At 36.1% G+C, this 12,198-nt stretch overlaps 1 protein-coding gene across 2 annotated transcripts; it reads left to right on the forward strand.

The window, feature by feature from the left end:
• The first annotated feature begins 659 nt into the window (after nt 1-659).
• Nucleotides 660-10,500, forward strand: LOC139898417 (peroxisomal fatty acid beta-oxidation multifunctional protein AIM1-like). 2 transcript variants are annotated; one of them, XM_071881148.1, is made up of 18 exons: nt 662-922; nt 1,032-1,103; nt 2,291-2,353; nt 2,477-2,533; nt 2,626-2,693; nt 2,787-2,868; nt 2,970-3,025; nt 3,158-3,460; nt 3,550-3,636; nt 3,720-3,894; nt 4,284-4,405; nt 4,848-5,011; nt 5,230-5,484; nt 5,554-5,675; nt 5,769-5,890; nt 8,869-9,017; nt 9,573-9,711; nt 10,174-10,498. In XM_071881148.1, exons 1-18 carry the CDS (start codon nt 838-840, stop codon nt 10,222-10,224), a joined length of 2,172 nt encoding a protein of 723 aa, XP_071737249.1. In that variant the 5' UTR covers nt 662-837; the 3' UTR covers nt 10,225-10,498. The 2 variants fall into 2 exon arrangements, with proteins under 2 accessions (XP_071737250.1, XP_071737249.1); XM_071881149.1 differs by lacking the exon at nt 8,869-9,017 and having other exon boundaries at nt 660-922; nt 10,174-10,500.
• The last annotated feature ends 1,698 nt before the right edge of the window (nt 10,501-12,198 follow it).

The raw sequence follows: 12,198 nt of genomic DNA on the forward strand, positions 1-12,198 counted from the left end.
ATTATTTAAGGGAAAAAGACAAAATTATGTCGGTCGTCTCTGAACTTTCAAAGAGAGAAAATGACTTTCAAAGAGAGAAAATGACTGAATTGTCTTCACATGTTTGACACATGCTGAAGGTTAACGGAGGAAAGAGACCGACAGTTAACAGAAAGACGATACAAGTTATAAATGCAAGTTCAGTGACGACGAACGCAAAAAAAAAAAAAAAAAAAAAAAAAAAAAAAAACTTTGAGGACGACGCGTATGATTTCGGTATATGTTCAAGGACGACGGGAGTAATTTTGTCTTTTATTTTTGATGAAACCTTTCTTTAATTATATTAGTTTAAAGTTTTTCTAAAATAAATAAATATATAAATCGGTTTTAAATATTGTGTCAATCTAAAAGATAAAATGTCAGAGCACATGGTACATGCCGTCGATCTCACTGTTGAGCATCGACGGCGGACAAAAATGAATACCGCCTCCTTGTCAATTCCATCGTCGCTTCTCACCATCTCTCCTCCGACGGTGGTTTAACTTAGTTTTTTTTTTCTTATTATATTATTATACTTTCTTAATAGTCCAGGTCATATTCCACTCTTAAATGAACATTAACTGAAGCTAATGACTAATCGGTTTCATTTCATCATTAACTGATATTCGATTATAGGTCATACCCGACCCAAACTCAAATTATTTTTTGTGCCAACAACCGCACCTTGTCCTTTTCTTCCCGCTATGTATTCTTCCTTGATATATTATGGAGTATTTTTAAATATTAAATGATCATACACACATATAGGCATCCCTTGACTTGCGTTGACATCCGTTTGACGACTTGAATCGAAAAAAAATGGAAGTAAAAATGGAAGTGGGTTCTGATGGTGTAGCTGTAATCGCCATTTCTAATCCACCTGTTAATGCCTTTGCTGTTCAAAGTAAGTTTTTCATCCAATTAATTTTTTGTTGAATTGAGTTTTCTGCAAGTTGTATGTGAAATTAAACTTGAATCGTTTGTCTTTGGTTTTTTTTTTTTGTTTTGTTTAGTTATTGGTTGGTTGAAGGAGAAACTCGATGAAGCTATGATCAGAGATGATGTAAAAGCCATAGTTTTGACTGGTAATTTGTTGATTTTTATTGTTTTTTTGATGTTATATTAAAAAAACAAATTAGAGTTTGATTGGATTAGATGTGAATTTGCCAAAAATATGTAACTTACAAAATATAAGTCAGAAAATATTTTAGGAGTAATCCTAATGGACTGGGTACATCATCAGAATAACGGGTCGCATTACACGTCCTCTCGGTAGGCTAAACACGGAAAACCTTATAGCTTTTAAAATCTTCTTCTTCTTTTTTTTTTTTTTTTTACAAAATATGACGAAAGCGGTAAAAAAAATTGTTGATCACAAAAAAGATTACAAATTCAATTTTTGGAAAAAATGATTACTGATTGGAAGTTAGATGGTAACCAGTCAAAATCGATGATGTGTAGAAGTGATAACGCAGCCGGGATCATTAACACATCGATGACTGGACTGCCACATGTGTTACATGTACTCGTAGATGGACTCTCATGAGACCATTTCTAACCGTGCATGTGATATCACGGCAGTTTATGCACTTTTTGGCCAAAAAGTGAAATCTCACAATGACATGTCAATGTCAGTGTTTGACCCTCAATGATCCAACATGTCAGTTTTTTGTGTCAGATATTTATAGAGTGATGTGGTAAAATCTGATTGGAAAATGAGGGGAATAAATAAATTAAATAATTGTTATAAAATTGTGTAAACATATGATTGGTGGGGCAAATCTTACGGATGAATGTAAAATGCGTCAATATTTCAACTAACGCTCAAAACTAACGCCCGGTTAACAGGCGTCAGTGTCTCATAAATATACCAAGTAGACTGACGCTCAAAACTAGCGCACGGCACTGACCAGCTGTTTATGTTTTTCTTTAATGAGAACGCTGGAATTTTTCTGAAGTGGGATTTTTTGTTTATGTTCATACAGCTACTTACAATTTCAGATCATAAAGATATATGATACGAGTCCCGTAAACTGTGAAGTTAAATTCTGACTATAGATCAATTTGTGGTTTTTGAGGTCATAAATTTGCTTTTGATTTTGGTGATATCACTTTTTATTTAGTCATTTAGCTACTTTATTAAAGCATATATATATGTAAAATGTAAATAGTTTGAATTTTTGTATGTTTTATTTATTAAACATTTCTTTTTCATCTTGTATCTTGTATCTTGTATTATGCTTTACTAATTCAAAGGTTCTTACTTTTATAGGAGAAAATGGGAAGTTTACTGGTGGATTTGACATCAACGTGTTCCAAAAAGTTCAACAGACCGGTACATCGTTATTAGTTACCGTCTTTTCTACTAACGAATGTTATGTTATTAATATTAATTCACTTCTTTGTTCAAATATCTTTTGCTAAGTGTTAACAGTTAAGTGACGTATTGGACTGGCAGGAAATTTATCTCTTCTACCTGATATATCTGTGGACCTTATCATCAACAAAATTGAAGGTATTTTCAGCCAAATCGTGATTCATAACCGTTTTCAAGGATAATTACATTAATTTAAAACTTGATCAATTTATATAATCATGTAACTTTAGATGCGAAGAAACCTGTAGTTGTTGCAATTGAAGGACTTGCACTCGGTGCTGGATTAGAAGTTTCAGTGGTTTGTGATTTCGGCCATCAGAAAAAATAATTGTATCATTTTGGCAAATATAATGTTTTGTGAAAGTACTCTTATTTTAGTAGTTTTAAACAGGGATGCCATGCACGTATTGCAGCGCCAAAGGCACAACTTGGGTTGCCTGAGTTGTCACTTGGAGTTCTACCAGGCGCTGGAGGTACACCATTAGTGTTATGTATACTTGTAATAGTTTTGGATTAAGTTAAATAAACATGATATTGTTTTTAATAAAAGGAATTAAATTATCATACTTTTTAGGTACCCAACGGCTTCCTAGACTTATAGGGTTGCCAAAGGCAATTGATATGATGTTGGTGAGTTTCTATCTGCTTCAACAAGTTTGAACATGGATGGGTTGACTCATTTTTCATTGTCATTTAATCTTTTCTTTTTCGTTTTTTTATTGTTTTTTTTTTTTTTTTTTTTTTTTTTTTTTTTGTGTGTAGACGTCTAAACCGATACTATCCGAAGAGGGGGAAAAGCTAGGTCTCATTGATGCTATTGTGCATCCTCAAGATCTAATTAAGGTATCTAGGCGTTGGGCATTAGACATTGCTAACAAGCGAAAACCGTGGGTCCGGTCCCTTCACAGCGTAAACAAGATTGGTTCACTAGTAGAAGCACAACAGATACTTAAGGTTGCGAGTCAACAAGTCAAACGGACTGCACCTAATTTGCCACAACACCAGGCATGCCTTGATGTAATTGAGGAGGGCATTGTAAAAGGGGGATTCCCTGGGGTTTTAAACGTAATTTTTTGTTCTATTTCCTTTATAAATGCAAAGTTTCTCTTAAGCAGCAATGTTTCAGTGAGGCACTTTTAACGAATTATCAACAGGAGGGCAAAGTTTTTAACGAGCTTGTTGTTTCGGACACCTCAAAAGGTCTTTGTCATGTCTTCTTTTCACAACGTGCAACCTCAAAGGTAACATACTCAATCTAATGTGACTATTTTGTATGCTTCCTTAATATTTCGTGCGTACTTAAATCAGTTTTTGTGACTGACAGGTTCCTAATGTTACTGACATCGGGCTCAAGCCGAGGGCTGTGAAGAAAGTTGCTATAATTGGTGGAGGATTAATGGGTTCTGGAATCGCTACAACACTAATTGTTAATAATATATATGTTGTTCTTAAAGAAGTCAACTCTGAGTATCTTCAAAATGCGATTAAAATGATAGAAGGTAGTAGGTACTATCTCGATTTTAGTGAATTTAGTTAATTATATTAATTTTTCATCATCATAAACCGATGATTATCAAGTGAAACAAGTGGTACCTTCATTAGATTTTTGAGTCCTTACAACTCCACTGGTGATGGTTCGAAACTGGTCAGTTATAATGCATATGATTGTAAGAAAAATATGTTATCACAAGTATAATCAAATATTTGAATAGATCAATTTAGGAGGTTGTATGCTTTAAAACTCACTTCAAATTTCAACCCATTTTACCTGTTCCCTTTTCAGCTAATTTTACTGACTTGTTTGATATATAAATCGAATTTTGACCAATTTATAAGTGGACATGTCCAAATTGTTACCTCTAGTTATAACGGTGTTATCTGCTTGCAGCTAATGTGAGAAGTTTGGTTGCAAGAAAAAAGTTGGCACAAAACAGAGCTGACAAAGCCTTGTCAATGGTTAAAGGGGTTTTGGACTACTCAGAGTTCAACGACGTAGATATGGTTATAGAGGTTTCTTTTCTCTTTTATTTTCTTACGGAACTATATCTATTAGTAATTAATCACTCTCTGATAAGTAAATACTCATAAGTTAAAAGGCTCTATACAATAGACAAAAGCTCATGTGAGATAACTCCGGGCAACTTTTGACTCATTTGACCGATTTCCTTTAATACTAATCTATTTTAAGCTACCCGTTTGACCCCTCAATGATGAAACACAAATTTCAATCAACCATTCACAGGTGAATGCCTCAACGGGTTAAAATTGCCACCTTTGTTGTGAAGTATAAAGTTATGGTGTTTTTGATAACCCATGTAACTATGAAGATGGATGATTGTAGTTTTTTAGTTTGCTACTTTTATTGTGATAATCCTTTTTATGATAACCCATGTAACTCTGAAGATTGGTGCACATAGTTCATAGTTGTTTAATTAGCTACTTTTATTGACAGGCGGTTATTGAGGACGTTTCATTAAAGCAAAAAATCTTCTGCGAGATTGAGAAGGCCTGTCCACCTCATTGCATTTTGGCAACCAACACATCTACTATTGACCTTAACTTAGTCGGTGAGAAACTAACATCTCAAGACCGAGTTGTAGGCGCACATTTCTTCAGGTTAAATTGACCACTTGACTTCACTTGTATCTTTGAAGTTTTATCTGTTTATTAATAATTAATAAATGAAATGAGTATGCAAGACATACTAGAGCTTACATTTATTTAACACATCCCAGAGTAACTTTTTCACAAGTAAATGGGTCAATATTGCCACCTATATTTCAAGATTTATAAATAAGACTTGCAATTTTTTTTTTTTCCTGAAATGATGACAGTCCTGCCCATGTGATGCCTCTAATGGAGATCGTGCGAACAGAAAAGACGTCTCCTCAAGTGATCCTCGATCTTATGACAGTTGGAAAAATGATAAAGAAAGTTCCTGTTGTGGTACGAAACTGTACAGGATTTGCTGTCAATCGTACCTTTTTCCCATACACACAGAGTGCAGACATGTTGCTTCATCTAGGTGTCGACTTGTTTAGGATTGACAGATTGATCACCAGCTTCGGGCTTCCAATGGGCCCATTCCAGTAAGTTTTTTGTGACATCAGCGTGACATCAGTTGCTTTTATTTATTTCTTGTAAATTTGTGATTGTAGGCTTGAAGACTTGACTGGATATGGTGTAGCTATTGCGGTAGCCAAAGAATTTGCTACAGCTTTTCCTGATCGCACATTCGTCTCTCCTTGTGTCAGCCTTCTAATTAAAAATGGACGAAATGGTACATTTTTATATTAACATTTCCTATTTGTTTTTTTTTTTTGTTTTTTTTTTAATCATGAGTTTTGCGTTCAAATGAAAACTACCGTTTCAGGTAAAAGTAATGGGAAAGGGTATTACATTTATGAAAAGGGCAGCAAGCCAAAGCCGGATCCCTCGGTGGGACCCATTATAGAGGAGTCAAGAAGGCTAGCCAATCGGATGCCCCAAGGAAAGGTAAGATTTCAATGTCGACCCAATATAGTTTCCGTTTTGTTGGTCACTTAATGTGGAATATTTTGTGTTTGTGTGCGGAAACTATGTAATAATTTATAATTTTATGGTAAAATTTCAAACTTTTTAGCACCTATAAATTTCAAATGCACCTGCCAGCCCTCTTTGTCGGTGTCGGTTTCAGTTGACCAAGGCGAACCAAGGCTTTTAGTGGAGGTGACAATATGGATGGGTCTGGTAGGTTGGCTTACATCTCGAAAAGGGTTAGAGTCAAATGGATATTTTTGGTAATGGTTCGAAACGATCCGTATTACACTTTGTTCCCAAAACCATTAAGGGTGGTTGATAAGAGTCCACAACTTAATTCCATCTTTGGAAATTGGTTGAACCTTCTTGGTCAAAGTCAATGGATGATTAATGCAATTAATATTAGGAGGAAATTAGGGACCAGTTTCTGGTCAGTTTTGGTCAAGTTGGTCAAGTCAATGGCAGTCAATGGCTGATCAATTAATTTAATTAATATCTGGAGGATATTAAGGAGTTGATTTATGCATTTGAATAGTAGTATAAATTATAGGCTAGTATTTCATTCTTAGCATTCAGATTCAATTGTTTTCATATCTTGTTCATGTAATCGAAGACCGTGCCCCTCTCGAATCGGGCCACTATCCTTTGTTTTTTAATAAAATCTAGCCTATTTCTATTTCAACAAATTCTGTTTCTATCATTTGGTTCCATTGCCGGGAAATCGAATATGGTGCAGACCCGGAATAGCGCAAGCGAGGACAGCAACCCTCCTGACCCAATTGCTGTTCAATTAGCAGCCATAGCAGCAAAATTGGAATCCCCTGAAACAATGCAGGAAGATATAGTAGCGCTGAAAGCAGGAGAACACTCTCGTAGAAGCAAGACTGATGATGGGGAAAGTTCATGTAAGGGTCGACATCATGGTAGACCCTATAATAAAATTGATTTCCCAACTTTTAGTGGTGGCGATCCTCGTGGATGGTTGTTGAAAGCAGAAAAATATTTCAGATATTATCGTATTCCTGATGATGACAAGGTTGAGGTAGCTTCAATGCATCTAGAAGGTGATGCGTTGGATCTATATTCTTGGCTCTCAAGCGACCAACCAATCCTTTTCTGGGAAGAATTGGTCCAAGCCCTTACCAAGAACTTTGGTCCAGCCGAGTTCCAAAACCCAGACGAGTTTCTTTGTAGCATCAGACAAACGGGTTCGGTTCAAGAATATCGGCAGGAGTTCGTGAAGAGATCGTCTCGAGTGTCAAATTGGCCTGATCATTGTCTCTTAGGAGTCTTCTTGAATGGTCTTAAAGATGAGTTGAAATCTGATGTAAGAATTCACAAGCCACGTACAGTGTACACCGCAATGAGCTTGGCTTTGGAGTTTGAATCTAAACTCTCGTCTCACTGTCCTGGGAAAAGTACTCCTTGGTCCTCAAGTGAAAAAAACCAAAATCCAACACCTTACATCCCACTTCCAATATCCACCCAACCAAAAAATTCCCCCCAGATTTCTGATACAGAAAAAACAAAACCGCTTCTTGAAAGGAGAATGCTTCAGATGCGGCGACAAATATAGACCAGGTCATCGATGTAAGACCGGTACCCTCAAGTCGTTAGAAATAGAAGAAGATACGGAGGAACCCCACGTAACCAAGCTGCTTAATTATAATCACCTGGAAGAAACCGCTGAAATCAGCTTACACTCTGTCTTAGGGAAACCACATCCTACAACAATGAAGGTCTTAGGTAAATTGCTCTCTACTGAAGTCTTAATTTTAATTGATGGAGGTTCCACGCATAATTTCATTTCGGACGTCTTGGTGAGTAAACTCAAATTGGAACCCAACCTGGTGGCACCATTTGGTGTCCAAATTGGTAATGGCGATGTGGTTCGATGCAACAACATTTGCAAAAAACTTCCTGTACAGATCCAGGAACTTAAAATTTCACAAGATTTCTATCCATTTTCTCTTGGAGGTGCTGACCTTGTTCTGGGTATCCAATGGTTAGCCACCTTAAACTCGGTTCAAGCTAATTGGAAGGAGATGTTCATGATCTTTGCAGTAGATGGGAAGCAATACAAGTTACAAGGTGTCGCAGCCGGCCCCCAAAAATCATCCAACTTTCAACACCTAGCCATAGAACCAGATCATGGATCGTTTTCTTCAGTACCAACTACACCGTTACCTATAACTAAAGACTGGGAATTTAATTTACAACTGAATTCGGTCATCACGCATCGATGGGTCTATGAGGCTGGCCAACCTGTCATAGAATTATTGATTTCATGGTGTAGCCGACCCCCAGAAGAGTCTATGTGGGAAACCTATGCTTTGGTTGCCGAACAATTTCTTGCATTCCGTCTTGAGGACAAGACGTTTTACCGGGAGGGAAGTAATGATAAGAGTCCACAACTTAATTCCATCTTTGGAAATTGGTTGAACCTTCTTGGTCAAAGTCAATGGATGATTAATGCAATTAATATTAGGAGGAAATTAGGGACCAGTTTCTGGTCAGCTTTGGTCAAGATGGTCAAGTCAATGGCAGTCAATGGCTGATCAATTAATTTAATTAATATCTGGAGGATATTAAGGAGTTGATTTCTGCATTTGAATAGTAGTATAAATTATAGGCTAGTATTTCATTCTTAGCATTCAGATTCAATTGCTTTCATATCTTGTTCATGTAATCGGAGACCGTGCCCCTCTCGAATCTGGCCACTATCCTTTGTTTTTTTTAATAAAATCTAGCCTATTTCTATTTCAACAAATTCTGTTTCTATCAGGGGTTTTCTACTCAATTAGTGTATCTTATATGATTAAACATAGCTCTTAGGTTACTCGACTAATACCATAGGCTCTAGATCTGCTTACTCTTATTGTGTTAAAAAACACTTGTGTTCCAAAGACTTAGAAAATACTTCGTAATGTGTTTGGTTAAATTGATTGTTTCAGGCCATATCTGTGACGGATGAAGAAATAGTGGAAATGGTATTGTTTCCGGTAGTGAATGAGGCGTGTCGTGTTTTAGATGAAGGAATTGTTGTTCGATCATCCGACCTTGACATGGCATCTGTTCTTGGCATGAGTTTTCCATCATACCGGTACGCACAGGCGAAACTACTAAGGGGCACGGGGTGGCACCCGCCCCAGTGGATTTGTAATTATTAATGCAAAAATTTTGGATTTTTCATTTTGCCCCCAGTGGATTTTTTTTTGCCCATACTAAGGGGCAGGGGTGGCACCCGCCCCCAGTGGATTTGTAATTTTTAATGCAAAAGTTTTGGATTTTTCATTTTGCCCCAGTGGATTTTTTTTTTTTTTGCCCAAAAGTCTTCGTATTTTGCCCAAAAGCCTCCGTATTATGCCCAAAAGCCTCCATATTTTGGCCAAAAAAAGTTGCTATGCTTCTAAAAAAATATTCACCCTTGGTGAAAAAAAATTCATGATTCCCGGTACGTCCATATATGATACGACAATGTATTCATATTTCATAGCAAAGAAAGATTACAACTAAATTAATTACCTTTTTTGTTACAAAAACCCGTTATTTTAGTAAAACATTGCAAATCATCAACCGCGAACAAGAATTTTTGTTTGCGACAAAAAGTCAATATTGAATATGTTAAAGACTAATATTTTTTTGGTTTTCATTGTAGTGGTGGCATCGTCTTCTGGGCAGATTTGGTCGGAAGCAAACACATATTTACAAGTCTGAAGAAATGGACCCAAATATATGGCGACTTCTATAAACCATCGAGATTCTTGGAAGAACGAGCGATGAATGGTGTACCTCTGGTGAGTAACTTTAATCCTCCCACAACAGCTGCCATTTTGACCCATTTATCTTTAAATGGGTTATTTACGTTGTTTATTATCTCAAATGGGTCAGCTAAAACTTCAAGTATAAGGGGAACAGGATGGGTCGAACATGTCAATGTGTTGAGAGTCATGTAAAGCGTGTTTTTAACATATGCAAGCTCTCAAATCGTTTTACTCAAATAAAAGTTCATAACAATAATTCTGCTTTTTAATTATATGAACGGGAAAATAACTACAATCAATTACAAAATGGACAAGGTTATTCAGGTCAACCCAAATCTGCTTTCACTCATTACAACCCACCCATCTTGCTGCCTCTATCTTCCACCGTTTAATATGGCAATGGTTTATTATTTCCTAACGTTCTAGGAAGAAAGTTAAAAAACAAGCTAAAAAGAACATTTTTTCATGTATGTAACATATATTATGTGTTTGCAGAGTGCACCTGTTTATGCATCTACAGCTATAAAATACAGAAGTCACCTGTAAGAAATCATGTTGTCAATTCAGTTACAGGAACACAAGTTCATACGGAACAAACGAGTTATGTGTAGCCGATTGTTGTCTTTCTTTCTAGACTTTAATACCTAAATGAGTTTGCAGAGTTTTTTGTTAGTACTTTATGTGATTGAATTTGATCATAAACAAGATCCTCTATGGTTCAAGAACAACCTTTTGAGAGTGAACAAAAGAGTATGTTCAACATATGTACCGTCTTTGTTTTCTGTAAATAGGTTAAAACTTAAAACACTGCAGATATTTAAACACGAAAAACTCAATTTCAAAATTACATAATGTATGATGTATTGATGTGTCTACTTCAAACATATGATGGCTTACCAAAACAATTGTATTGTAGAGAAATCGTACTTTCCCAAAAAAACTATACAATATACATCGAAGACTTTTTATGATGGTAATTTGTTGATAAAGCACGTTTATGTTAATTGATTTGGAGAGTTTCTAACTTTTTAAATGCCATCTGTTTGTGAAAGTGGAAGCTCTTAAAGAAGAAAAAACATGACATTAAGTTTCAATGGAAAACTCAAGATTGTGTGTAAAAGTCGGATCTGGTTGGAAGCTAAAATATATATACAACTCAAATGACTTTTGACTCGTTTGACATGATTGACCCATACGACAAGTTCCCTTTTAAGCTAACTCTTTACCTTGAAAGCGTTTGAAGCATTCGGATGAAACCATGACCTGCAATTTCTTGTCTGTGCAACATATTAAAATTTTATATTAAGCACGAGTCACAAGTGCACCTGTTTCCGCGACTATGACTGGAAGTTCTGGAGCCCGGCTTGTTAGAATTTTAGGACCCAAACAATACAAATGATTGATCCACGAACGACAAATGAATAAAATAAAGCATAAAACTGATAAATAAACGATATACGATACAAGGATTTAACGTGGGTATATGTCAACAAACACGAAGAAGGTTTTAGTCCACGAGCGTAAACCAGAGATTTTTCACTAATAATTTCGTGCACAATGTTACAGGGGGTTAGGGTTACATTATTTAGGGGATTAAGCAAATCGTTTCCTTAATTAAACCAACGTTCTGCACAAGGCAGCCTCACAGGCCGAGAGGCAAGTCTCGCAATCTGCGAGTCTCACGAAACAGCATATCGCGATCGATGAAATCTCTCATGCGATCCACGAGAGATTTCTGTCATCGATCTTCAATCATCACGCCCCATTACTTCAACGTCACGATTTGCGAGCCGTTTGTGACCGGAAACCATTTGACAATCTTCACATACTCAACAATCTCCCATGTAAGTAACTAGATGGGGGGTGAATAGTTACTTAATACGTTTTTAACACTTTTTCGATTGATCACCAAATTCGATTCAACTTTGATCAACCTACTCAACTCAAACTTGATGTGTGTAGTGTATATGTTCAAAATGATAAATGAATAAATGTAAAGAACATAGACACAAGGATTTATAGTTGTTCGGGTGGATGTTAACTAATCCACCTTAATCCACTCCCCGATTACACTAATCGGGATTTGTTGCTTCACTAAGCACTTTTCTCCAAACCCGGTGGAGATCCGATTTACAAGTCTTTAACTTCTTTGGTAGACAACAAACATAATATTTCTATCCCTTTGAAAGATCTGGTAGACAACAAACATAATCTTTCTATCCCTTTGAAAGATTAACTCTAACCTAGATCAACTTGTCTTCACCTTGGACAAGTATTAATCTCCAAATAAGATTAATCAACTTCCTAAGTCCCTTTAAGGAAGTAGATCACTAAGCTAGCCTATACCTCTACTAATTGAAGTTACAAGACTTATACACTTTGCAATGATGATCCTAACACAATACTAGGACATACATTACATTAAGTAAACTCACAAGATAAATGATTTTGATTAATAAGTTTACAACAACCCAATTCTATATTTATAAGATCATAGAATCTTCTCTTGTTTGATTACAT

The sequence above is a fragment of the Rutidosis leptorrhynchoides genome, chromosome 3, assembly GCF_046630445.1.
Source record: "Rutidosis leptorrhynchoides isolate AG116_Rl617_1_P2 chromosome 3, CSIRO_AGI_Rlap_v1, whole genome shotgun sequence".
NCBI classification, from domain to species: Eukaryota; Viridiplantae; Streptophyta; class Magnoliopsida; order Asterales; family Asteraceae; genus Rutidosis; species Rutidosis leptorrhynchoides.